Raw genomic sequence first — 26,761 nt, 5'->3', positions numbered from 1 at the left:
AAGAAAGGGCTTTATTCAATCCGTATTTCTAAATGCACACAATCCTAAGTTAAAGGCTTCACTTTTTGACTTTTTTCAAGCTCCATCGGGGCTTTAAACTCAATGTACGGTACCGTGCTTATGTTTAACAATCCAAAAGTCCGCTAACAGTCAAATCACTTTCTGAGCACTGATGTTTGGTTTCAAAACAATTTGAATATTGGGGGAGGGGTTTGTACTTTTACGGTGTGACACGGGATTGGCCCTTTTTTAGTACGGTATTACGGGATTTGACGAAAAAAAGACCGGAAAACGGTATTATATATCGAGTGGTAAAGGACGGACCATAAAAGGTGCCACCCAAAAGAGAACGAAGAGATGATGTGAAGTCTGTCTCAATATAATTTGCAGCGGAGACAAAAAAGGGTATAACTTTTGAGAGAATTTGAATTAGATTGCGGTTTGGTGCTTGTTGAAAAGATAATCTGCAGTGGAAATTATCATAAAGAAATAAATTACAAAAGGTCGGGAGATGAAGATTGAAAATGGAAGAAGAAGAAAATAAACTTCTTCAGTAATGGTGCTATAATTATCATTTTCACACGAGTGATTCTTTGATCTTAGAAAATCATTGATGTGAAAAAAAATTTCAAAAAGATTTATTTCATTGGAAGATATAGTCGAAATCTTATCAGTGATTGACTTCAAAAATCATCAAAAAACAACAAAAAAGAGCCGTTTTTGCTGATTTTCTTCTTCTTCATTTTTCATCTTCGTTTTTCCATTTTTTAAATTTTTTGCTTTGTTGATAATATTCCACTCCAGATTATCTTTTTAACGAGTACAAAACCGCCATCTAATTCGAATGTTATCAAAAGTTACAGCCATTTTTATCTCCACTGCAAATTATTTTGAGACAGACTTTAATAAATCTCACCGGGAATTCTGTTTGTTATTGGATAGATTCTTTTATGAAATAATGTAATTCTTTAGAAATAAGGCTGTACAAATAAATATACAAGATAAAAAAATCTATTGTTTATTAGCATCTACATCGAGTGGACTCGTTCCATATCCCACCTGCAATACTTGGAAGCAAGACGTTAGATAGTAAATATCTAAATAACCCTCCCCAATTCCCTTCCTGTTCCGAACGGATTTCTATATGATACACTCCTTCCTAAAACTTTAAAATGATTTTGTAATATAAATTAACACGAAACACTACATAAACTTGTTATGAATGTTTTAAAACGACATCAACAACAACGACAACGACGAAACGCACCAAAACATTAGAGACTCTCAATTCTCCTGCTGCAGGCAAATGAGTTTTTATTACGGCGATTGTTTCAAATTTTCAAAGTTTGCCAATAATTTTGGGTGATTCTCTCCATGATCTATTCAATCGCCAAAGTTTTGACATGAAATTCTTTCCTCGACATCATCTGCTGACACTAAAATCCAAACCATAACCATGGAAATCATTCACTTTTGTTGATGAAGGAAAGTTGTCCATACTGAAGCCTCTCTGGACCAACTTTCCTTCGATTCACCACCAAAACGATCGGATTATCAACTCGAATCGATTTGAAGGAAAGCTCCTTGAAAATGAAAAGAAATAATCATGAATTGAAATGATTCACTTTTACTTTCTGAGAATGATCTTCACTTCTATCAGAAGAATAAATTTTGGCGGGAATTTAATTTGGCGGATGGCCGAAAAAGTTTTTTAGAGGGAATTTAATTTGGCGGATGGACGAAAAAACTAAATTTTGCGGGAATTTAATTTGGCGTTTGCTGAAAAATGTATCCTTAAAATCGCGTAAAAACAGCGAAAAAAATGCAAAAACACCTTAAAACAGATCATATTTTCAACAAGTTTAATTTGGCGGGAATTTAATTTGGCGGATGGCAGAAAAAATAAATTTTGGCGGGAACTTAATTTGGCGGATTCTGGCCAATCCGCCAAATCCGCCAAATTTTCTTTCCGCCAAAATTTCTTCCTTTAAGGTAGCTTCTCTGAGTTTATGTGGTAAAGCTAAAACACTAAAGGTGAGAACACTTGGGAATTTTTCAAAAGATAGTAGCAAAACCTAGAAGAGTGTTATGAAAAGAAATAGTTACTCTCAAAATAGAGCCTTTTTTTAGCATTGATATTCGAAAAGACTGATTTTGACGCGTGCAAAAAAGCAAAGGAATTACTGACAACTTTTTTGGATTATTTATGTTATGAAAATTTAGGACAACTTCCCCTAAACTTAACCTGATAGCAGATTGTGTATTTTCTGGCCCAGTACGCTGAAGCTCTAAAGACATGGGCGAAAATATACAATCTGAAGAATATGGTCGCGCACCTGTACGCGGACCGCGTAGAATTTTATTTAAGAAGAACAGGTCCGAGTGCAATATGTCGACAGGGAAGGGTGTCATGGCCGACAACTTTTGGGTCGGGAGATATGTCAAGTTCTCTCAAAGCAAATTCAGAACTTTTTTGGAAAATAAGCATGCAAAACATGGAGCGCCATTTAAATTTTTAAATTTTCGGCACGAAACAAAAAATTGACTCAAATTTTCCGTAGAAATAAGGCCATTTTCCTCAGATGTTAGTTTTTAGCGATCTTTAAGCTTCAGCTTGTCGCGTCAAGAAAACTTCAGCTGCTATCAGGTTACCCAAACTAGAACATTTTCATATAGGTATCAAGTATTTTAAGTCTTCCGAGCTATTTATTTCTTTGATTTTCTAAAAAATATCTTTCAGTGGATATTTCCCTATTCATGATATGCACCACTGGAGAGTCTTCTGAGAATTTTCAAAACTTTCCACCCAATACGTCACTTAAACAATAGAAAAAGTGACGTATTGGGTGGAACAAAAACAGAAAAGTTTCATAATTTCGTGAAGTCATTGCAGTGGTGCATATCATGAATAGGGTGGTCTTAAGAAGAAAACTTTTTGCTTTTCCTTTTTCTAAAATTCTAAGACAAATGAGAGCCCTGAAAGAGGTTTCCACGGCCAGAAAAGAGCACAGCAAAAAGCATACCTCGTTCTCGATGGAGAATGCATTGTTTTGAACGAATGGTTCTGGTATAGCAACAGTATCACCGAGTAACAATCCTTTACCGTTAGCCAAGTTAAAAACACTGACCACTATACAGTCACTTGATGCGTCCATCAAAATGCAAGGACTGAAAGAAAAGAGAAAATGATTCCTTCAGTTAAAAGTACAGGGAACTTTAAAATTTCATATTTGGTAAGAGCGAAATTGTGAAGAGATTTGTGAGCCATTCATTGTTCTTAAATCTAAGAGCTTCCTTTTTGAAAATCGAGGTATTACAAAGAAAACAGTGAATTGTTTACAATAATTAGCCTTACATTTTTAAAAGATTGTGACAATGTTTCAATTTAACATTCAAAATTCATCACCGACTAATTAAAATGTCATACCGGGTGACCCACGAAAAAGTTCAGACGTTTCCCGACGTCTTGAGGCCGAACAAATGTCCCAAAGTGCTTGGAGTTTTGATATTTAGAAAGTAGATATCCTAACTTAAAATTTGAGCCATCACTTTTTAAATTTGACCAACTTGTTCTCTACTTATGAGCTATTAAAGTCAAAATTCACTTTACGGAAAGTGTAAAAAACACGTAAAAAAGAGGTATTAAATTCATGCAATCAATTAGAAAATCACTTACAAATTGACTTATTTAACGAGTTTTATGACATTAATAATTAATAAAAACACCTTTGAAAGTAGTTTTTGTTTAAAACAAGACTAGTTTTTATAAAAATTGGCGCTTTCATAGATTTTTTTCAGAAACTGATTATCAAAAACGTCTAAAAATACCAAATTTGAAACCCCTTTTTTACGTGTTTTTTACACTTTCCGTAAAGTGAATTTTAACTTTAAAAGCTCATAAGTAGAGAACAAGTTGGTCAAATTTAAAAAGTGATAGCTCAAATTTTAAGTTAGGATATCTACTTTCTAAATATCAAAACTCCAAGCACTTTGGGACATTTGTTCGGCCTCAAGACGTCGGGAAACGTCTGAACTTTTTCGTGGGTCACCCGGTATATTTCAAACAAGTTTAAAAGAGTTACTTACAAAGGGAAACTATCTGTAACAGGAACCATTGCAACAACTTTCCCACACGCAACCTTATTTGGATTTCGACCAGCATTCAGTTCTTCAAACTTGGTACGTGTCAATTCGATTTTGTTATTGAGAGGGCTAGTATAAACTCCAGTCTGGTACGGTCCGTAATCAGTGTCTTTGAAAGCGTTTAGCAACGTTTGGACACGTTTGGGTTTCAAACCAGCCTAAAAGGTTTTTTTAAAGGGACATAAAAGTACTGACAAAATTTGTAAACAAACCATATGCAGCGGGATACAAAATCAAAACAAAAGTCACATGTCAAAATAACAAATTATAAAAAATATGGCTGATTTTGATTGATTCAATTGTTCTACAAGTTTGTTTTGGACACGTGGTTTCAATTGTTCTCTTTAATGCAACGTGGTTCGCGCAATGTTTACATTTTACTACTTTTATATTTCCCAAATATCTTCAATGAAAATCACAAGGAGGACCTAAAAATAAAAAAAATATTCAGACACAGTATATCCATTCCTGAATGCATGTTACCTTGTTTCGAGTGAGTTCAACGGAAGCTTTCAGCCTCTTTTTGAGATCGGCAAGTTCTTCTTTGGGTTGGTCCCATTCAGGATCCAATTTTCTCGCCATCTCGTACCCTTTCATTGCGTTTGGGAAGTCCTCTTCGTATTTGAAGGCCTGATGCCCAAAGAAAAGATGAGATGATTTTAACTCTATTTTTTTTGTAAAAGTTAATAAAGGTTATCCTGTGATCAACCAAAAGTACACAGAGAAAGGCAGATTTTTTGGGTCTCAAATTAAAAAAAGGGCTAAATAAACAGTTTCAGCAGAAATTTCGAAAGAGCGACGAAAGAATTTTGAAAACTTACAACTGCTTTATTGTAGTGCAAATCTGGGTTCACTTGTGAGCATTTATCTTTCTCCTGTTTTAAAAGAAAAAATCTGGAATTTTAGGATAGTTCTTTGCATAAGAAAACATGACGAGATTTTCAATAATGATTTTAAGAAGTAAGTTAGTTATGAAAAATATTCCTTTTTCTTTTCATCTTCATTTTCTCTTAATTAAATAGACCTTATCATAAATTACGTCACGAGCAACGTTTACCTCGTTTTCAGAATGTTGCTATGTTATTTGATTCCCAGAGGAGTTCATAAGAAGTTTAGACCATGTTCACACGTTACTGTTCCGTTTCGCTCCGGGATAATTTTCGTTACGGATCGAGTGTGTTCATATTGGTTTCGGAACGTTTCGGAGCAAGAAAACGGAGCAGATCCGTTCCGATGAAAAAAGTGGAGCGAAACCGTTTCGATCTGTTTTGCTTTGTAACGTCTTCTTTTTTGACGTTTCAAATTTTGACGTTCACTCTTGTTTCGGAACCGTTTCGGAACGGAATCGGAACGGAACAGAATCGTAACGTCTGAACATGGTCTTATTCTATTTATAAACACACAACTGAAGACTCAAGGGATTTAATCACCTTGGTAATGGTTTCAAAACGAGGCAAACGTTGCACTCAAAATAATTTCCCCCTTTCTTAAGATGATGACACCTTCCAAAAAAGTGAAGGAGGGGGATTAGAAATTTTCATTAAAAAGGGGGGGGGTAGCAAGGAGGAGGATCGTTTAAGAAGGGGGGCTTACACATAGTTGCCAGACTTAATTTTTCTTTACTGTTTTCCTTCCTTTTTTACCATAAACAAATAGAGAGAAAACAAGGGATTCATTTTTAGAAGGGGGTAGCAGCGAGAAGGGGATTATCGGATCGCACTATACACTATATATCTTTGAAAATTTAGCCCAAAACCCTTGGGGGGATAGGCACTTTTAAAGGTTGGGGGGATCATTTAACAAGGGGGATCAGACCCCTTTCCGCACTATGTCCTTACAGCTCTTGAATAAGCCACCATGGCCTGTTTGATGTCGCTGGGATTTTGACCGGTGGAAAAGAAACAACTGAGATATGCATTCCCAAGGATGACTGAAATGAGAAACAAATTTATATTAAAAAAATTCAAGGCAGTTTTATAAGCGATTACACTGAGAACTCAACTAGTAGCCCAAAAATTATATCGACACAAAAAAAGAGTATACTTTATATACAAATGGACCTGTCCACATTATAGCCAGAAAAAAATACTGGATAAGGACTCACTGAATTATTAATCACAGGCTAAAAAAAGTCAAAGCCAACAAGGTTATAATTCATGATATTCATGACGTAATGCAAATTTTAACTAGACGAAAGTTGTAAAAAATTTGCCACTACTGGCAAAAACCGGGGTCTTTCCGTAGAAAACATTACGTCATGAATATCATGAATTTTAATAGTTTTGATGGGATCTCGTTCCTGTGCTTTCCAGAATAAAATAATTAAGAAACGAAGAAATCTTACACCATGATTTTCCATCAGTGACATCCAATGAGACAGCTTGTTTTGCTGTCGTTACGCTTTCTTTAATGTTCTTGATCTTGCTCTCAAAATCTAAACAATGAATGAGTTGTAGTAAATTTTCACACATTATTCCTTGTTTAATGTGTTGGCACTATTTATGATAGAGAGGGAACAGGAGCAGAAAGTAAAAATTTTCTTTATCAACTAAATTCATCTTTAACTAAAGTATTTCAAAAAACATAATGATAGGAAGCAATTTATTTGTCAGATATGCTATCTAAACAAACAAATTTTAATCCAAAGTAAAAAGAATTTGAGACTGACCTTTTCCAATTTGCCGTTGGACCATTGAAAGATTACGTAATGAAACTTTGTTCTTCTCCTAAAAAATAAAAGAGTCAAAACCAACTTGAAAACAAAATTCATTTATATAATATTACTTTTTGAACATGAAATTTATACTTTAGAGAATTTTCATACCTTTGAGTTGGCTTGTGTAAAGCAGTTGTATGCTGCATCTATATCTTTGTTTTTCCAATAACTTTCACCAAGCTCATTCCATGCATCAATAAGATTTGGATTCAATTTCAGAGCTTTTGAAAGACATTCTGCCGCTCGACTGTCATAGTCTTGTGAAATGTTTAGTATCTTTCCACGGAGACCAAAGAAGATGGCTTTTTCACTTATGGAAACTATAAAAGCATGAAAAAATTTCATTACAAAGTTCATCCATCCAACTTGTCCTCAAAAGTATAGAATGATTTCCCAAAGGCTAAAAAGAGAGCTTTCTCGGTATTGCTCAAAAAATTTATTTATCAAAAAAATCTTCTAAAGTTGAAAATAATCTGGTACAATAGATTCAAAACCAAAGTTGATCCACTGAAAAAACCTTCAACTCTAACTTTCTTTGCTGAGAAAAATTTGGAGTGACATATCTAGCATTTGGAACAGATATCAAAGCTAAAATAAAATTTTCTTACGTTGTAAACTGTCAAGCTCACAAAGAGCTTCCTTGGCTTTTTCTTTCACATCATTTGGTTTATCAATAGCTTTTTCAATGTCATTATTCAAAAGATATTCGTCACGGTATTCGTACAACTTTACAACAAGGTCCTAAGAAAAAGTTTATAGTGCAGATGAAATTTAAAAGTTATTGACAAGATCAAAAAATCATTTTGAAATAAAAACATCATTCTGATAGTACAGTCAGTCACAGAAAACCTTCATGACATATAAAAATGATACTTGATAAATGACACACACCATTTGGAATACTTTTGGCTCTTTGTAGGTGCATCATTGATGCGCGTTAAATGTTCTCCTACCTAAGAAACATGGGTTGGGCTGGGCAAAACACCCATTAAATTAAACTTGTTTTTTTACACCTAAAATAAAGTTAGGTTTATCGCTCTTAGTAAAAATGCTGATGTCATCAAAATTGTCATTTTTTGGACTTTAGAGGTCATATCTTGGGACCACGTGGTCCAAATTTCGAAAGTGATCCCATTTTTTTTATCTACTCATCAAAAGGAATCTTCCTTAGTTACTTTTGACATTTGAAAACCATTAAAAATCAATTATCAAGGGTCCCCCCTTGATTAATTGTAGAAAAAAGTACCATGCCCGCCATTATGGATTTGAGGGTGTTCCCATCTTTTGGGGTTAGGGCTTTTTTTTTGGTGATTCCTGACATGTTCCTGGACCTCTGTGCAAAATTTAATCTCTACACCATTTTTGTCTGGGTAGTTATGCAATTCTACCTGACTATATGTTCACTGTATTTCTCAAGGAAAATGACGTATGTTCACTGTATTTTCCAAGGAAAATGAAGTACTATGTTCACTGTATTTCCCAAGGAAAATGAAGTATAAGTATGTTCACTGTATTTCTCAATGGAAAATGACGTATGTTCACTGTATTTCCCAAGGAAAATGAAGTACTATGTCCACTGTATTTCTCAAGGAAAATGAAGTATAAGTATAAGCTAACCACGCTTTGAAAGTAATGAGAGAAAGGGTGAACTGATAAGAAAGAAAAAGGAAAGAGAAGAAAATTAATTCCCGCTTTGATGTTATTATCGAAACAAAAGGATCAGTCATGCCGAAATTCCTTTCCACACGTCAGTAATCTAGTTTCTATAAATATGAAAACTAGATTGTAAGGAAGATTCTAAAGAATAATAGCTGTTTTCTTAGACGATTACGTTAATAACTAAATATATTGGTAAAGCAAATTTACCTTGGCTTTATGTAATACATCATCTTTATTTTCATTACTTCCACTGTCTCCCATCGAAGCACGATTCTGTATTTTATATTTTTATATCAACTATATAAGTAATTTCTATATAAATCAAAATAGATTTTAGGATGAAAGTTGTGTTAGGTGCTATCTACTTCGCCTTCGCCTCAATATCAGATCGACAGTCAATATATCAGACATTGACAGTCAATATATCAGACATTGACAGTCAATATCAGATATCGACAGTCAATTAAATAATCTCGACAGTTCATAAAAAGTATTGGCTGTCTATTTCCAAGCATAAACTGTCCATAAGAATGACCGACTGTGGATAAAAATCATCAACCGTGTCCACAATTGATGTTTTCAGACTTAGTAGTGTATGTATATAAAGTTGTTTTTGTATATTTCTTAAAAATCTAGTTGCTTGTATAAGTTTGTTGTTTGTTTGTCAAAGTTATTTGTCAATGTTGTTAGTTGATGTTAATGTTGTTAGTTGATGTCGTGTTGCTTCCAAGGATAAACCAATGGGCAAAATAGGCGTTTTGATGGCAGGGAGCTACCAATGGTAACCTCGTGTGTTCAAGTGCATTATCTTTTCAGGGGACTATCAATGAAAAATGCCTCTAAACAAATTTTTACAAATCTACAAATTCACTCTTCTCTGAGAAAATTTTACAGTTTGATGTTTCAAATTCACAAATTCACTCTTCTCTGAGAAAATTTTACAGTTTGATGTTTCTTAATGACCATTAAATAGGTGCTACTCATTAAAAGATGCTAAATTAAATCAACTCCCAAAAAGTCTTCGTTGTTGAGAAAATGGTCATGCTTAACAACATCCTAATACAAGTCAAATATCTTAGTATATTCAGAGATCGTAGTATACTCTGTGGTCTTAGTAGTTAAACCCAACTGAGTTTTTAAGTTTTAAGTTTTGGGATTTTGAACTTGATTCAGGTAACTCTCACCCTTGTAGTTGCAAATACTGAATTTGACTGGTATTGTTATTTCTGAAACCCCCATTTTTAGTAAAAAGTTGGAGATTTGATATTCCACAGAAAAGTGCTACCAAGGGGTATTTCGGGTCCCATATTTTCCCAAGGACTTTTCTGTTTGCTTAGAAATTTTACAACCTTATTAACCAAAGGTTGAACTACCACTAGTGTAAAAGTGAACATTAGTGACAGATGTACCATCCCTGCAAGGTGAATTGGCCTAAGAAAAAATAATTGGCCTTCGTAAACAGAACTTTTGACTGAAAGAGATATGTGCGAGTTGGACAGGATACTCTTATGTAAAGCTCCGAAGGCATTACTGGCCTTGCGTATTCTATCATTTACATCCGCTTCATCAGTACAGTTCCTCGAGAGTATTGTGCCAAGGTAGCGAAATTGATCGACATGTTTTGTCAGATAGTCCCAAGTTAGAGCAGTTGACAGTAAGGAATTTTATAACACTTTATGGCAGATTAAAAAGAAGATACAAAAACTAAAGCTTCTTCGTTTTTCATTTTAGCATTATGGGGAAGAATGATATTTTCAGAAGATACTCTATTTGATATGAGGACTCCCATTTCCATAAAATCGCGATTCCCCATGGTTGCAAAATGGTCGCTATGGGTAATTCTTTTGTTCTTTTGCTATTTTCTTTTGTTCTAAGCCAGACGGTACTAAAATCAAACGTTCAATTTGTGATCGAAGTAATCAATAATGATCGATAATAATCGAAAGTGGTCAGTGGCCACCTATGGATTTTATCAGTGATCGAATACTCACTCGACTCCAGATTATGGCATTTTCTTCAACCATTTTCGATCATATTGAATACCTTTGGTTGTATTGAGTACCTTCCAGCCTTCCATTTTATCAAATATGTTTCCAGATCCAGTAGCAGCGCGTTAAAATAATCTGAAACCAAGTTTATTTCAGCCAATTAAAACACATGATTTGCGCACGAAAACCACTTTTGTTTTCTCCGACCAATCAGAATATGCGATATGAGTTACTTGAGGGAACCCAGGGCGAAGGCACACAAAATGGCGGGGAAAATGGCTGGGAAATAAGGGGGTCAATCTTTATGCTGGGGCTTCTTTTTGTGCTTTGGTTTTAGGTCAGTTTTTTTGGTTTTTCTTAAAGATATATCATAGTAATTGGTTATCGAAGTAATCAATAGGTTATCAAAGTTGTCAAAGTTATCGAAAGTAATCAATAACAATCAGTAACAATCAAAGTACTCCAACGGTTAATTATCGTGTGTTCGAAGCCAGATGGTACTAATTTTATCGAAGTAATCGATAGTGCTCGAAGTAATAGAACGACCACTTATCGATTAACAATCGAATGTCGAGTAGCAAAATTTCAAAAAAAATGTGAGTATTCGATCACTTTCTTAACCAACCCTTCGAAGACTCGATAACCGTTTGAGTACTTTGATTGTTATTGATTACTTTCGATAACTTTGACAACTTCGATAACCAATTGATTACTTCGATAGCTTAAGAAAAACCAAAAAAAATGACTTAAAATTTAAAACCAAAGCACAAAAAGACCGTCATAAAGATTGACCCCCTTATTTGCCAGCCATTTCGCACGCCATTTTGTGTGCCTTCGCCCTGAGTTTCTTCAAGTATATAACTCATATCGCGCGTTCTGATTGGTCAGAGAAAACAAAAGAGGTTTTCGCGCATGAATCGCGTGTTTTAATTGGCCCGAAATAAACTTGGTTTCAGATTATTTTGATGCGCTGGCTACTGGAAACATATTTGATAAAATCGAAGGCTGGAAGGTACAGTATTCAATACAATCGAAGGTATTCAATATCATTGAAAGTAATTGAAAAGTACTCGAAATGATTGAACAAATCGAAAATGGTCGCAGAAAATGCCAGCGTGGAAATAGTGCACAGTACGCCAAATATATTCCGAGAGAGGCAGTAATTACTATTGTGGTATTGGCGTATGGAGCTGATCTAAACTAAGATATTGGCATGTAAATCAAAGTTTTTCAAGACGAGAGGAGCACCGCCATTCGAACATCCGATTTCATGACGCCAGGTTTAAACGCATCCACCTCTCCCTCGACAGTAAAGTAAAAAGAAATCCGCACATGTAAATGGGGCAGAGTTTGAGGTCCGGCAAAATTTCCGGGAAGTACAGTGTAGACCTAAAGCTCTAAAACAGCATCTAATAACATGAAAACCAGAATATGATTCTTCAATGGGAATCAAAACTATAAAGTGCACTTACAAACATCAATTTGTCAGATATAACAAAGTTAATAACCGCACTGTCATCATTGACAATAAAACAAACGATTTTCTGTCAAGAGCCTTGTAAACATTCCAACAACTTCCATCGAAATGATCTATCACAGCTCAGTCTACCATTTTTAGCGCGGTCTAAGGATTGAGCCGAGAACGCTCTGCCCGGGTGAAAAACTTCAATCTGTCAATCATTTTCTCAAGCGAAGAGCACGCGAAGCAATTCTAGCTTTACGATAGTGCCGCGGGTCATCAATGGATAGTATTCAATTATCATTATCCCTTTATTTTCATTTCTAGAACTTCTGCAAAAAAAAGGAAAAATAGAAAAGTTGTATTTTTTACTGCTTTATTCACATACTGAATTTGAAAGATCTTCTATGTGGCGTTTTTTTGCAAACTTCAAAAGACTGATTTTTGTCCCGCTTTTGCGGGACTTTGGCTTAAGTGCTTGAGTGCAGCATAGGGTACAAAGTCCAAAAATGCGTTTCCCGTAATTTTTGTGTGAAGAGTTAGGTCTACACTGAAGTAGCCTATCCGGCGGTGCGCGGATCTAGGTTGGTTCCGTCTCTCCCGTAGATCTTTTTCTTGGGAAGTTGATCTTCAAATTAGTTTTCAAGGTTGGCTTGGCTCAAATTTGTTCATCTATATGGCTCAAATTTTAGGCAATTTCTCATAGTTTTTGAAAATGTTAATTCCATTAAAAAGCGCCGGGTTATTTTTCATAAATCCCTTTAGACAGGAACCCGTCTGCGTATTTTTTTTAAAATCTGATGAATACTTGACGGGTCAGAGCTGTGAGCCCGATTTTGGCTTCAAAAAAATTATAGTGGGAAATTCGAATTTAGCGCTGTCCTCATCACTTACTAAAATAAAAACCAAATTTCGGAACTTGGGCTTTCTTCAACTTAAGAAAGTGTGACCAGTGAAACAATAACAGGATTTGATTGGCTGTGTTTTCAACCATTATTAGGATATGGGAAATTCAAACTGTCAGCCCATACCATGCTATATATTTCCCTATCAGTATATAGAATAAGAAATCATAGCATGGATCTCCAGGCTAAAATCCCTTTAGAAGTTTTGCGATGCATTTATTTGCTTGCAAGTCAATTAAACGATATAGCGTTTTCGCAGCATTAATCTTTGATATGCATTTTGGTGGGACGCTAGTGTGACTAACTGCTCGACCGCCATATAACGGCGTAGAGTGTAAAAAGAATAGACCTTTTTTCAAAGAGGACGTCCTGTTGAATAATTATGTAGTCCAGCCATAAAAACAAATGCATAATTACTGTATCATTCATATTGTAATGATTATGCATGGTTTTATCATTGTTTTTCTGCTGGACTACATAATTATTCAACAGGACGTCCTCTTTGAAAAAAGGTCTATGTAAAGCTTATTTTGAGCAACTTTTACGTTTTAGGCATATGGGAAGATACCAGAGCCCTGGACCCGTATGGAGGTTTTACAGCACCCTCAAAATCCCCTGCAATTTCGGAACTTTTTTGGCGTAGACCTCAGTTTAAACAGATAACAATTCGGCGTGGACTTTACATTGTTTCCACACTGGAGAAAATGCCATAATCTGGAGTCGAGTGAGTATTTGATCACCGATAAAATCGATAGGTGGTCACTGAACACCTTCGATTATTATCAATCATTATTGATTACTTTGATCACAATATTGAACGTTCGATTAGTACCGTCTGGTCAAAGGGTTGTTAAGAAAGTGATCGAATATACTCACAATTTTATTGAAATTTTTGGTATATATACTAAACATTCGATTGTTAATTGATGTGGTTGTTCGATTACCTATAGTGGTTGGTTACCCTGTCTACTGTTGGATGGTCCAGGATGTCCAATGTGTTATGTGTCAATTGGGTTGGCAACTTTTCTTTGGTTAATCTGTTATTATGGCTGCATTCTACAAAAATTTTTGGAGATTTTTGTTTTGCTTTTTCCCTTTCCCGATTTTCATATCAAAAAACAAATTATTATCTCCATCATATCTTCAACCATAACAAAAATATAGCACTTTTTTCTAACGAGCAACGTTTTTGATTTAGCAACGATTGGGGTGACCATCAGTCAAGTCTTTCAGAGTTTCCAAGACGTTGCTCAAATTTGAGCCGTCTGCCGTTCTAAAGGATAATCTTGCCTGACTCATATACCTTGCTTGATTTGAATGTTTAAAAGCTAGAATGTACACAAAATATTAAGGGGACATTTTTCGGATCTTTCAAACGGAGAAATAATATGTAGAATAAAAATTTGTGATTGGACTACGCCAGGGAGCTTAAAGAAATACTCCGATTAAAGGTTTAGAAAATAAATACTTTTTTTGCATCATCGGACCAGCAGAAAGCAAAAAAAAGCTGAAAGCCAAGGCACCAGGTCAAAGCACATTTATTTTGTTTCAGATGAGTTTGAACTTGGTAAGTTAATGAATTTTCTTGGTCTAGTGTTTCTAGGCACATATGGTAATTGTCGAATTTGGATACAGTTGGTGGTGGGGGGGTCCAACTACATACCGATAAAAAAAACAAGTATTGAGACAAAAATCCTTTCAGCCAATTTCTTTTTGATTTCGTCCACAAACTCCACTGAAATCATATGATTTCACTTGCTTTCACCTTTGCGGAAAAAACTCTTGTCTAATGCTCACTCCGACATTTTAAATTTTCCGGGGGTTTTGTTGTTTGGAATTGCTTAGGTCAGGATTGCCAGTAACGGCTTGTCACTGTGCCGGATGGGGATGCATACATGGCGGCTTGGGCCCCGCAGGGCTGCTATTAACGGCTCGAATTTCAGTCAGGTTAAAAAAGGGGCAATTTTACTCATATTATAATAACATTACCCCGTCTTTTTTGTCATTCTATAAGTATTTCCAAATTTTGTATTCTGCTGGCTGTGCGAGTGTGGCTCAACGAATAGCGTGCTGGGTTTCTGATCAGAAACTTATTCATTTGGTGGGTTCGAACCCCGGTCGGGTCGATAATTCAAGGTCAGTTAATTAAAACACTTTAGAATAGTAAGAAAACATAGTAAATAAGTTAGAAAAGTCACCAGGGGGTCAGAAAGAAGCCTCAGAGAAGATAGGTAGAAATAAAAGGCAATCTCTATTAACCCGACCTCGACCTTGACCCTGACCCATATTATTCCTTTCTCTAAAAAGAAAGGTATCGGAATTAGACGAGAGATGTTGATATTAGAACAACTTACGGTATTGAATAACAAATTACTCAGCCAATAAAAGCGTGATGAATTATTAAAATGTCTCTAGGTATATAACTGTTGTGGAGTAATTAGTTATTCAATAGGCTGTTGCTTTCTCCAAAACAACTACCGTCAACACTGCTCTAACTTGGGACGATTGGTTGAAACATGGGACTGTTGTTGATATAGACCTTTTCGCCTTTCCATCTACCATATTGAATTGTATGCAAAAATACAGGAACAAAAAAGCTGTGGTTGGATTTAGTTGGAAAATATGCAAAACATATGTGCAAGTTTACACAAAGATTAAAAAGACAACAAAGCATCTTATAAATAAATATTATAATCATTAGAACAATAAAAGATGGAATTTATTAATCCAAAAAGAAATATTTACAGAGCAAAAATAGCATATTCTGTTTTCATGCCATTAAAAATTTCCACGAAGACGGAGTACACACATCAAACTTTCAAAACAATCAAACTGAATTTAGCTGTAATTATGACGTCACACATTATCAATGTTTTGATTTGATCATTATTTTTGCGGCTCTATTCCCAGGAGAATAATTTACCCTCAGCCGAATAAGGATTGTTTTTTACCTCCGCTGGTGATTTTTCAGCTTGAGTTTATGTCTAAAATGTTATGGTTTTTTGAAGTGCTTGTTCTCTACATATCTTTTAATCGTCTGATTTGAGGACGCACATATCATTTTACATTTATTGATCAAAATTAATCTTAAATATAACGTAGTGGTCTAAAGAAACGACTATTCTTTTTTAGAATCAACCTTACTGACGTGTGAAAAGGAATGTCGGCGTGAATGATCCTTTTGTTTCGATAATAACATCAAAGCGGGAACTAATTTTCTTCTCGTTTCTTTCTTTCCTTTTTCTTTCTCGTAACTTCAAGCTTTCCCTCAAGCTCTCCCAAGCGTGGTTAGCTCAAATGGTTAGAGCGTTCGTCTCATAAGCATGGGTTTCCAAGTTCGATCCCTCTGGGTGTCAAATTTTCCAAATGAACTAATAATGAGAATAATAATAAGACAAGGTTACACTTATAATATAATGCCAATAATGCATGTACATGTACTGTAAGTTTTATATTAATATTTTTTTATTGGTCAGCCTAAGCTGAGCATTCAAATAGGTAAAAATTTTCAGTTCCATAAGACGCCAAGAAAAATATCCGATCTCCCGATCTCACTTTGATTTCTAAACTTTCTTCCGATCGGGTTAACTTTTTGGGTACTTTTAGCGTGTGTTGTTTTTACAGATCATAATGTGGTGTTTCAAGATGGCGGCTCAAGCGATAAGTTGATAAAGTGTTGTTCCAAAGTATTTCCAGTGTGAATCTGTTACAAGCTTCAATATCTGTCATTTATTTTTTTAACTTGGCAAAACAAACACATGATTTTCATCAAGGGGATTCTTTTTCTACATCTTATGAAATTTGAAGAATTGGAAAATTTGACACCCAGAGGGATCGAACTTGGAAACCCATGCTTATGAGACGAACGCTCTAACCATTTGAGCTAACCACGCTTGGGAGAGCTTGAGGGAAAGCTTGAAGTTATGAGAAAGAAAAAGGAAAGAAAGAAACGAGAAGAAAATTAGTTCCCGCTTTGATGTTATTATCGAAACAAAAGGATCATTCACGCCGACATTCCTTTTCACACGTCAGCAATCTAGTTTTTATAAATATAAAAACTAGATTGTAAGGTTGATTCTAAAAAAGAATAGTCGTTTCTTTAGACCACTACGTTATATTTAAGATTAATTTTGATCAATAAATGTAAAATAATATGTGCGTCCTCAAATCAGAAAATTAAAAGATATAGTAGAGAACAAGCACTTCAAAAAACCATAACATTTTAGACATAAACTCAAGCTGAAAAATCACCAGCGGAGGTAAAAAACAATCCTTATTCGGCTGAGGGTAAATTATTCTCCTGGGAATAGAGCCGCAAAAATAATGATCAAATCAAAACATTGATAATGTGTGATGTCATAATTACAGCTAAATTCAGTTTGAGTGTTTTGAAAGTTTGATGTGTGTACTCCGTCTTCGTGGAATTTTTTAATGGCATGAAAACAGAATATGCTATTTTTGCTCTGTAAATATTTCTTTTTGGATTAATAAATTCCATCTTTTATTGTTCTAATGATTATAATATTTATTTATAAGATGCTTTGTTGTCTTTTTAATCTTTGTGTAAACTTGCACATGTTTTGCATATTTTCCAACTAAATCCAACCACAGCTTTTTTGTTCCTGTATTTTTGCATACAATTCAATATGGTAGATGGAAAGGCGAAAAGGTCTATATCAACAGTCCCATGTTTCAACCAATCGTCCCAAGTTAGAGCAGTGTTGACGGTAGTTGTTTTGCAGAAAGCAACAGCCTATTGAATAACTAATTACTCCACAACAGTTATATACCTAGAGACATTTTAATAATTCATCACGCTTTTATTGGCTGAGTAATTTGTTATTCAATACCGTAAGTTGTTCTAATATCAACATCTCTCGTCTAATTCCGACACCCTTCTTTTTAGAGAAAGGAATAATATGAAAGCTTGAATCACTGATTGAAAAAGGATTATTCCTCTCTGACCACTAAGCAAAGAAAAACAGTTTCAACCTTTCTATAAATTTCAGCTGATAAAAAGGGTGTCAGAATTAGAGGAGGTAGGCTTAGAGTTACGGTAGGCTGTCGCGTTCTCCAAAACAATTATGTCGACATCCCTCTTCTTATTTCCACAACCTTCTTTGGAGATAGGGAATAATAGGAAGGTCGGAATAACTGATAGACAAAAGATTTTTTCTTCTCGCTTACAGTAAGGCAAAGAAAATTAGTTTCAATCACATAGAATGCACCCCCGAGTGTTGTGTAATAGAACTGGGGCATAGCTGATAGGTTGAAAATATTATATTTAAATTATGTTAAAAATCTATGCCGTGGTGAAGGTTTTATCCCTCTTGAAAAAATTCTTGTCTGCGGCGCAATAAATTTATCCAGGATTTGCATGCAAAGTTTCTTTGATATTTTGCTTTGTGAAGGTGGGGGCTATGTCTCTAGAATTTAGCCGGGGCCTATTTTCTTATTTTCACATAATATCATTCCCCCCTGAAAAATGCTGGGGGTTGGACCCCTCCTGCACACTATGAATCAGCATTTTCGACCTTCCTATTATTCCTATCTCTAAAGAAGGGTGTCAAAATTTGAAGAGGGATGACGATATTAGACCAACTTACAATACATACAGGGTTATCTTGCTAGCTATAACTTTCATGCTTCATAAACAATAATAGTAATTTGGGTGGGGAGAGAAGGCGACGGTCTTTTAAATATTGAATAACTATATATCGATCAATGAAATGTCCAACCAAAATAGATTCTGATCAGACATTATGTCCAACCCATATTTTCAGTCCCTTAAAAAATTGAAAAATCAAAAAATTACGTACATTTGAAATTTATTAGCAACCTTATTATTTACACAGAGAAACTCTCTGCAGTTAAAAATGATGTCCTCTATTCATTGTGTTTGAAAGCAAACAATTCATCCTTTTTTTCAAGCTTGCTTCAAATCAAAACCTAATGTCTTTCTAAATTTCTAGCTGGTCTAATTTTTTGTCCAACCAAAAAACGATCTCGTCGGACAATCCGACCAATTATTAGCTAAAAATTCATTTAGACATGTCTGACCCGGATCGATTTGCTTTGGACATGTGCATGTCCGACCATCAAAAGATTGTTATTTCAGGCCCTGCTATGCATGATATGCATGATTCAAAAATTTTGGAAGGCATGTTGGAAGATCTGTCTGGCATTCTAACGATTTCAAAAGGAAATGCATCATGTTTATCAAAAAGTTTGGTCTTAAATTGCTTATTTTCAATTTGAATATCAAGATCCAAAAATGAAGCACTTTTAAAATTTATTACTGTGTCCTTTCTTTGATTCTCAGGTGGATGGGTATCTTTTAGATGTTTTTTAAATTCACTTCTATCATTCATTGCATTCAGGTCATCAATGAATTTGAATGTATTTGAAAATTTTCTTGCAATTGTAAGATTATTTTTTAAGATCTTTGAGCCAATTACTTTCATAATGATATAAAAACAAGTTGGCCGTCAAGGTAGCCGGATAGGAACCCATGGGAATTTCAATTACCTGTCTAAAAACACAATCACCACAAGAGGAAAAACATTTTCCATTAAAAACTTTATAGGTGATTTAACAGAATGAATATTGAAAGATAATGAATTTTTTGAGGATTTAGTTACCCATCTAACATCAGGTCTAGCAACAGACAAAAACTTGTTAAACAGAAATCGACAATCTCATTCAAAACTGAGATAAGTTTATCATGAGGTATTTTTGTATAAAGCCTGGAAAAGTCGAAAGTTGAGCATAGCATTGCTTTAGTCATTTGAGATGATGTTGTCAAAGGAATAAAAGCAATTTTTATGATTTCTTGTACATGTTTTTTTTTTAAGAAACTAGTTTTACCAAGCAGCCTCAATGTTTCTTAAGAAATCGGCCCTTTGAGCTTTAAATGTTTCTTATAATATAAAAAATAACATTTTTTAATTCAGCTTTTCTTAAGAACCTTCCAATCCAGTCGCCTCATGGAAAGCTGGATTGGAAGGTTCTTAAGAAAATCTGAATTAAAAAATGTTATTTTTTCATTCTCAGTCTTGGCATGTTTCTTAGATGTTTCTTAGTTTATAGGCATTCTGAGCCTCATGTTTCTTAAAAGTGTGTTTCTTAAAAAAAAACGTGTAAATGACCTACTAGTAATAATAATTATTTTTCAGGTTTGATGACATCGGCATGGTAAAGAGGAATCTATCTGAAAGAAGTGATGGGTCTACCAAACTAAGCAAGAAAGATAGCATCAGGAGTACAGGCAGTAGCACTAAAGGACCCAGAAGAAAGGAGAGCTTCAAATCCAGCAAAAAAGATGGTTTTCGATCCCCAGAGAAAGAGAAGAGAACAAGCAAAAAGAAAAGCACCGTTTCATTCAATGTATCTCCAAGGGTGGAAAAAATACCAAACCCTAAGAAACGTTCAGTAGCTAATCTCAATCAACAAGAAAACAATGAAGAAACTCCTGAATTGTCTCATAATGACTCTCGAACCAGCTACATCCCTTTTGAAGAAGAGAATTCATTGCCAGAATTGTCCCAAGCCGTCATTCAGAAGAAAATGGGGAAAATGATACATTTACTTGATACAAGACCGATGAATTATGTGTGTGTTACTGATCGGAGGAACAGGTATCATTTTGAAATTTCTGACATAAAAGTTTGTTTTGTTTCCGAATTACTGTCTCTTTTCATTATCAGTTTTTTTAAATGTTCAACTTTTTGTCCCTCACTAAGGCCTAAGGGGCAAGAACTTAAAACTGTTTTTTACATTTTATTGTTGCCTTTAGTTGAGCTAGAATCTGAGAATGTTTGAGAGTTGTCTGTCTGTGTGTCTGTTCCCAAAAATACTTGGGCAGCCTGGAGACTTCATGGTCTGATTTTTTGGCTTTTTTGAAATGTTTACTGGTCTTGATCTTCTAGGGACTGACTGATCTTTATTAAATACAGGATATATATCTTAATTATAACTTCAATAATGAGTTTTGCTACTATTTTTTTGTTACTACAATCGGGCCTTTGAACAATTTGAAGCTACTGAAGATGAGCCCAGACCGTTGGACATGTTCGACTATTTAGGTATAATAAATTAAGATTGTTTAAGATTGTAAAGGTTTATTTAATACTGTAAAACTGCTTCTTTTTTGTAGAAACTGTCTCCATTATTCAGCCTATCTTGGTTATACAGAAATACTTGAAACACTTTTAAATCGTACAGATGCTCATAAGATTATCAACGCAAAAGATGACTCTGGAAAAACTCCACTTTTCAAGGTCAGTTTTTACCAAAATCTTCTGAGCCTTTCTAAATATCCATCTTTATCATCATTGCACTGTTTTGTCGATAAGAATCCAGTCACAATAATATTCGGATTTCTGTCAATTGAATTGTCAAATGTTAACAATTTTGTCCAATTTTTGTACTGTATTTAGTAAATTGTCTACTTTTCGGTAATTGTTTATAGGCAGCAGAAACAAGTTCTTTGGCATGCGTAGAAATTCTCCTTAATCATGGTTCTGATGTCACCATACAAGATAATGATGGTATATCGGTCATGCATGTTGCCACTCTTGCTGATAACGCGATGGTGATGAAAACATTGTGGAAACACAAAGCTGACCTCAATACTAAAGACAAGGTTTAACTATGACATTTTACTTTCAAAATCTGCATTAACTACTTTAACTCTAAATTTGATTTAGTATATGGCCAATACTTTCAGGTAAAGGCTATAACCAATTCAAGGTCGAAGTTTTTAGACAGTCTTGATTAAGCCAAAGTAGTTCTTAGGGGTTTCTGGCTTTTTCATGAAATCCTTGATGAATTTTCAGAAACACTTTTTCCTAACACTTATTTGAATATGCATGAAATGTATGTCTGGAAGAACTCGACACCCCACCCCCTGATCCCAGCCAATTATTTTAAGAGAATTTAATGATAATTTTATGACATACATACACTAACAGTCATGCAATTTCCATTTAGCTTGGCTTTACACCGCTCCACTTGGCAGCAGGGCTTGGCTTGAGAGGTCCCACACATTTTCTCTTGAGGCACGGTGCTGTGGTGGATCCCATCGATGGGAAAGGAAGGTAATATATTTTTGTCTTGTGCAAAAGTAAGATGTAGGCTTTTCTGTGATTTAAAGTACATATAATTATACTGATTTTTACAATGCGCTAGTTTTCTAGTCAAATTCTGCCCCTCCAAAATCACTTTTTGAGCAAGGCTGTTGATTCTGTTTGCTATAAATGAGTCTTGTTGAACTGGAAGTCACATTAACAATGCTGTTTCCACTTAAGGAGCTGTAAAAACTATCGTGGATCTTAATAAGGTTCATTCTATTCTTGTTTTTTAAGAACACCCTTGTTAGCAGCAGCTGCAGATAAGAACGTGGAAATAATTGAGATACTTTTGCAACATGGTGCGAATGCTACCATACAAGATGATAGAGGAAGGACAGCAAAGAATATCTTCTCTACTCTAACTTTAGATAGGTAAGTAACCACAGTACAATGCGTTTTTATAAAAGTTATTTGAATGGCTGGGAGACTACGAATTATGACTGATATGGTAGTTTTTCAAATTCTGGTATTCTAATTTCTTAATCTAACAATATCATGTTATTCTATCGTGGCATCACTTTTCGTCTTTTTGATATTGCTTTCAAAACCTAGGCCAGTCAGATATTCGCAACCAAACATAATTCCGATGTAAATCTACAGTTTTTTTTTCCAGGAGATTTTCAGATATTCAACCGACGCGAACTACTTCATCACACCATTTTCGTAAGCTTTATTTACTAGAACAGAGATTACTGTTTTTTAAAATGTTATGGGAAATATGAGATGAAACTTTGTTATTTTGAATTCCTTGCATCCTGAAACCAGCTGCAACTAATGCATTTTATTCCAACTGAAGAAGAGCAGCAGATAGCCAAATACATCGCTCTAATCCAACCAGAATTCATGTAAATTACTATTGTTTGCTGACAATGCATTTTGTTTGTTTACATACAGCATTTGAAATGATAACAGGACGTACCAATAGTTTTATAAACGATATCAAGAAAGTCCACGATCAGGGTGCTGTTGACGATGCATCAAGACGTGGTAGTACAACCATAACACCAAGAGGGTCAGCTGCCAATACACCTAAATTTGATGAAATGATGAAAGGACCACAATTCAGTTTTGATGAAAAGGATATAGAACAACATCAAGAGCAATCGAAGCCGATTGAAAAAGTCAAAGACGAATCGTCATACAAGAACCTGATATCACCAATCAATTGGAAAAACATATTAGAATCTCCAAGAAGGTTAAAGAAATCTTTTTCACGTAGCGATTCTAATAAATACACACAGAAATCTCCTACTAAAGCTGGATCCACAAAAAGATCTTCGTTAAAAAGATCGAAGGCAGTAGTCGATGAAGATCTAATTATTCCGCAGCTAGAATTTGATCTGGCTCAAATGGATGCTGAAGACAACCTCAGTGATCGGTCTCGTACAAGCTCAAGACAAGGTTCATTCAGAAGCCGAACAGATTCCATCAACAGTGTTCGACAACAAGCCAAATCGTACCAAGCTGCACCTTCACCGAGAATGGGTTCTGCAATGTCTCAACGAAGCTTCTCAGATCCTAATCTGGATCGGATTGCTGAGGAGGAATATCATGAGAGCAATAGGCCATCTTCTCGTTTGAGTCAACGATCTCAACCAGATGATATCGAAAGAGAATTTCTTACTAATCAACAACTACAAAACTCCTACACAGAACCTTCTTACAACAACCCTCCTCTTCAACCTTCAGGTGATTTGAACCAAGACGTTCATCTTAACCAACAGTTGCAACAGATAAGCCTCTCAGCTTCCCAACTCAGTCAACAACTGCAGATGTCTATCCAATCTCGTCTATCAGGTTCCTCGGTCCAACCTCAAACTCAACCCCAAATTCTAACTCCGCAACCCACCTTAGTCACTCATCAGCCCACTGTTGCCACTCCCCAACCAGTGTTAGTCACGCCTCAGCCTACATTAATGACTCCCCAACCTACATTCGTCACCCCACAACCCTCTGTCGTAATTCCACAGCCTCTAGTTACACATCAAGCTGTGCAAGTTACACCTCGTCATATACACATATCCCAACCCTCAATTCCCCAACCTTCAATTCCCCAACCCTACCAATATAACCCAAATCTTTCGTCTTCCAGCCAGTTCCCTTCAAGACAACAACCTTCCTATTCAAGACAAAACTCTCAACAAGCAGATTACTCTCATTCTCAAAATTCCAAACATAGAAACTCCACATTCAAGAGGAATGTCTCTATTGAAGAGCCTATATCCAGAACATCAGACCAAGGCAGAACACATACAATGGATCAAACATCAACGAAATCAAACGTCACACCAGCTTTTGAAGAAGACCGATACTTGTATATGTGTCTGAAAAATCGTGAATTGCTTCTGAAGAAAATTAAACAGTGTGAAGATTTGGAATCTGAAATCAAGAATGGACAAACAGATGAACACAATAATGCGTATGTTTCTTAAATTTTATGTTTGGAAAATTGTTTCCGCCAATTTTCCCAATGGGCCTAAACGCCTTTTGGACGCCTAATGTACGTTTCTAGGACGTCCAAAGGTCTTAAAGCCGTCCATTGAATGTCCATAAGACGTTGTGTGCCCATAGTGCTAGAACAATGAAATTAATATTTTACAACTTCTCCTGAGGTTTCTTTGTAACAGAGATCTTTCTTGAGGCATGAAAAGATTCCAATATAGCTATGTTCTGTTGGGATCTCAATCCCAATTCTTTTCTCGAAGTGTTTTTACAAACGAAGTAAGTACAATATGACAATTCTTTCAATATCGTCCGTCTTTAGGTCTTCGGAACATCTGAAAGAGACATCGCTGATTGACGAGAACAGTGCTTTACGAGACGAGCTTCGAGAATTGAAGAAAGAAAACCTCACTCTTAACGAACACATTCTTTTCGATAAGCGGAAGAAACCGTCCAGAAGTCGTGGGAACAGTCGGTCAAGATCTAGAAGTCAAAGTCGTAGTAGATCGCGATCGAGAAGTAAGAGCCGGGAACGATTGGATCAGAGTCGCAAGAATCTTCCCGATCCAAACCGATCGCAACAAACACCCGACAGTGAGTATGAAGACCTCGAACGTGAAAATTCAACGAGTGACGGTGAAGTGAAACCGCCCGAGCGTTCTCGGCGCCGAGGACAAGACTCGAGGAATACCGAATACAGTGACGAGGGATTCTCGCCTCACGAATCTGAAGACGAAAGCGAGTACAGTTATTCGGAAGGCGATTCGTATTTCCAAGAGACAATCAACAAACTTCTTAAGGAGAACATTTTATTAAAACGATCACACAAAGCATATGAAAGATGTCACAAAGAGTTGGAGGACGAGGTCGTGGAACATAAAACGACCATCAAGAACCTCGAAGAAAAGTTACAAGAAGAAGAAAAGAAGAGAGAAAAAGCTGAGAATGATTACGAGGAGTTACAAAAAGCTCATATTGCGTTAGAACAAGCTCATATTGAGCTGGATTACGGAATGAAGAAGATGTTAGAGGATAATGTTGATATGCGAAAAGACTTGACCTTCTTACAAATCAAGAAAGAAAAGGACTCGACGGACAAAGGAGAGGTTGAGCAAGAACCACAAAGTTCCTTTCGTAAAGCATTCAACAGATTTTCACCACAAGATGGTGGTAAACAAACGCCACCGAAGCGCCCTGACCCGCCTACACGCCCTACATCAGGTAAATTCAAAATCATAAAATGATTAATGTAATCATCTGCTCTACATCTTTCATGGACTTATTTGAGGTTTGATTCCAAGAGGTTGGACTCTTTAGAATATTACGCCTACTTTAAGTTTAGCTTGTTCAATTTCTAAAGATGGAGTTTCTTTTTGCACGTGGTCGTTGATTTCTAATAACTTTCCCACAATCTCACTTTTCTTATCAGGAGTTTCAAACAGTACAAACCTCTCAAAGGATTCTACCACTAAACCTAAAATACCTGAACGCCCGAAACCATTTGCTGATACCCGACAGAAAGCTATTCCGCCCCCGCCATCAACATCGAAACCATCTTCACGTCCACGAAGTGTCGAACTGGATCTCAAACCCATCAAGAAAAAAGTAAAGTTTTCTTTCATTTTTATTCACGTTTTTAAACGCTGTAATTATCTAATAATAGAAGATACTTATTACCCTTTTGAACAAGTTTGTATTGGCCTTTCCTTTCGAAAAACTCACTGACTGTGCAAATATCGATAGCACGAATATCTTTGTTAATCTTTTTTGAATTTTATGGACGCTATCCTTTAGGTACCTGGTAAATTTGAATGTTCATTCTTTATTATCTAATTAATTATTTTTTTTTAGAAAAAGAGACGAAAGATGTTCATCCTCTTCTAAACATTCGTAAACCTACTGTAACAAATAATTATAAACTGTAAATATATAATTATTAAATTAGATACCTATAAACCTATAAACTTATAGTAAAATGTAAATAATTAGAACTGTGAATTTTATAGCTAATTTTTAAATTCTTTTTAAATCTTAATATAATAATTTTAAATTGATTCTTAAAAGTGACTAAACGACACTCAAAATCTAAAATTGTTTAATTAGCAATCTTTGAAATGTTGTTGATTACCATTGCTGATTTGATTGATTTGGTTATCTTATAGGGAAAGAGCGAAGAAAGGATTGGAAGAGTTATAAAAAAGAAAACCAAGTGCTGCTATCTAAAGGGTCTAATGTTTTTAATATCTACGGGGGCCTGTTAGGATGATTAATAATTGTTAGAATTATACTTTGTCCTCTCTTGCTTTATAATCCTTGTT

At 35.4% G+C, this 26,761-nt stretch overlaps 2 protein-coding genes across 3 annotated transcripts; one reads left to right on the top strand and one right to left on the bottom strand.

Moving 5' to 3' along the window:
* Window positions 1-922: 922 nt before the first annotated feature.
* LOC136814441 (tetratricopeptide repeat protein 5-like) lies at window positions 923-8,863 on the bottom strand. Of its 2 annotated transcripts, none has more exons than XM_067070987.1 (11): window positions 8,726-8,863; window positions 7,468-7,600; window positions 6,968-7,179; window positions 6,812-6,869; window positions 6,488-6,577; window positions 5,982-6,073; window positions 4,965-5,018; window positions 4,627-4,773; window positions 4,087-4,301; window positions 3,024-3,168; window positions 923-1,583 (listed from the first exon to the last, which is right to left on the bottom strand). In XM_067070987.1, the coding sequence occupies exons 1-11, from the start codon at window positions 8,777-8,779 to the stop codon at window positions 1,464-1,466; spliced, it is 1,320 nt and encodes a 439-aa protein (XP_066927088.1). In that variant the 5' UTR covers window positions 8,780-8,863; the 3' UTR covers window positions 923-1,463. The 2 variants fall into 2 exon arrangements, with proteins under 2 accessions (XP_066927088.1, XP_066927089.1); XM_067070988.1 differs by lacking the exon at window positions 8,726-8,863 and adding an exon at window positions 7,751-7,825.
* Window positions 8,864-14,347: 5,484 nt separating this feature from the next.
* Window positions 14,348-26,502, top strand: LOC136814440 (uncharacterized). Its single transcript, XM_067070986.1, has 11 exons — window positions 14,348-14,437; window positions 20,046-20,507; window positions 21,026-21,149; window positions 21,341-21,514; window positions 21,862-21,968; window positions 22,236-22,373; window positions 22,615-22,664; window positions 22,896-24,420; window positions 24,766-25,664; window positions 25,873-26,048; window positions 26,295-26,502. Exons 2-11 carry the CDS (start codon window positions 20,062-20,064, stop codon window positions 26,325-26,327), a joined length of 3,672 nt encoding a protein of 1,223 aa, XP_066927087.1. The 5' UTR covers window positions 14,348-14,437; window positions 20,046-20,061; the 3' UTR covers window positions 26,328-26,502.
* Window positions 26,503-26,761: the final 259 nt, after the last annotated feature.

This window comes from Clytia hemisphaerica, unplaced genomic scaffold (genome assembly GCF_902728285.1).
Source record: "Clytia hemisphaerica strain Z4C2 unplaced genomic scaffold, Clytia hemisphaerica genome assembly, whole genome shotgun sequence".
Classification (NCBI taxonomy): Eukaryota; Metazoa; Cnidaria; class Hydrozoa; order Leptothecata; family Clytiidae; genus Clytia; species Clytia hemisphaerica.
The sequence above is the reverse complement of the archived record's forward strand: the minus strand, read 5'-3'. Positions and strand labels throughout refer to the sequence as shown.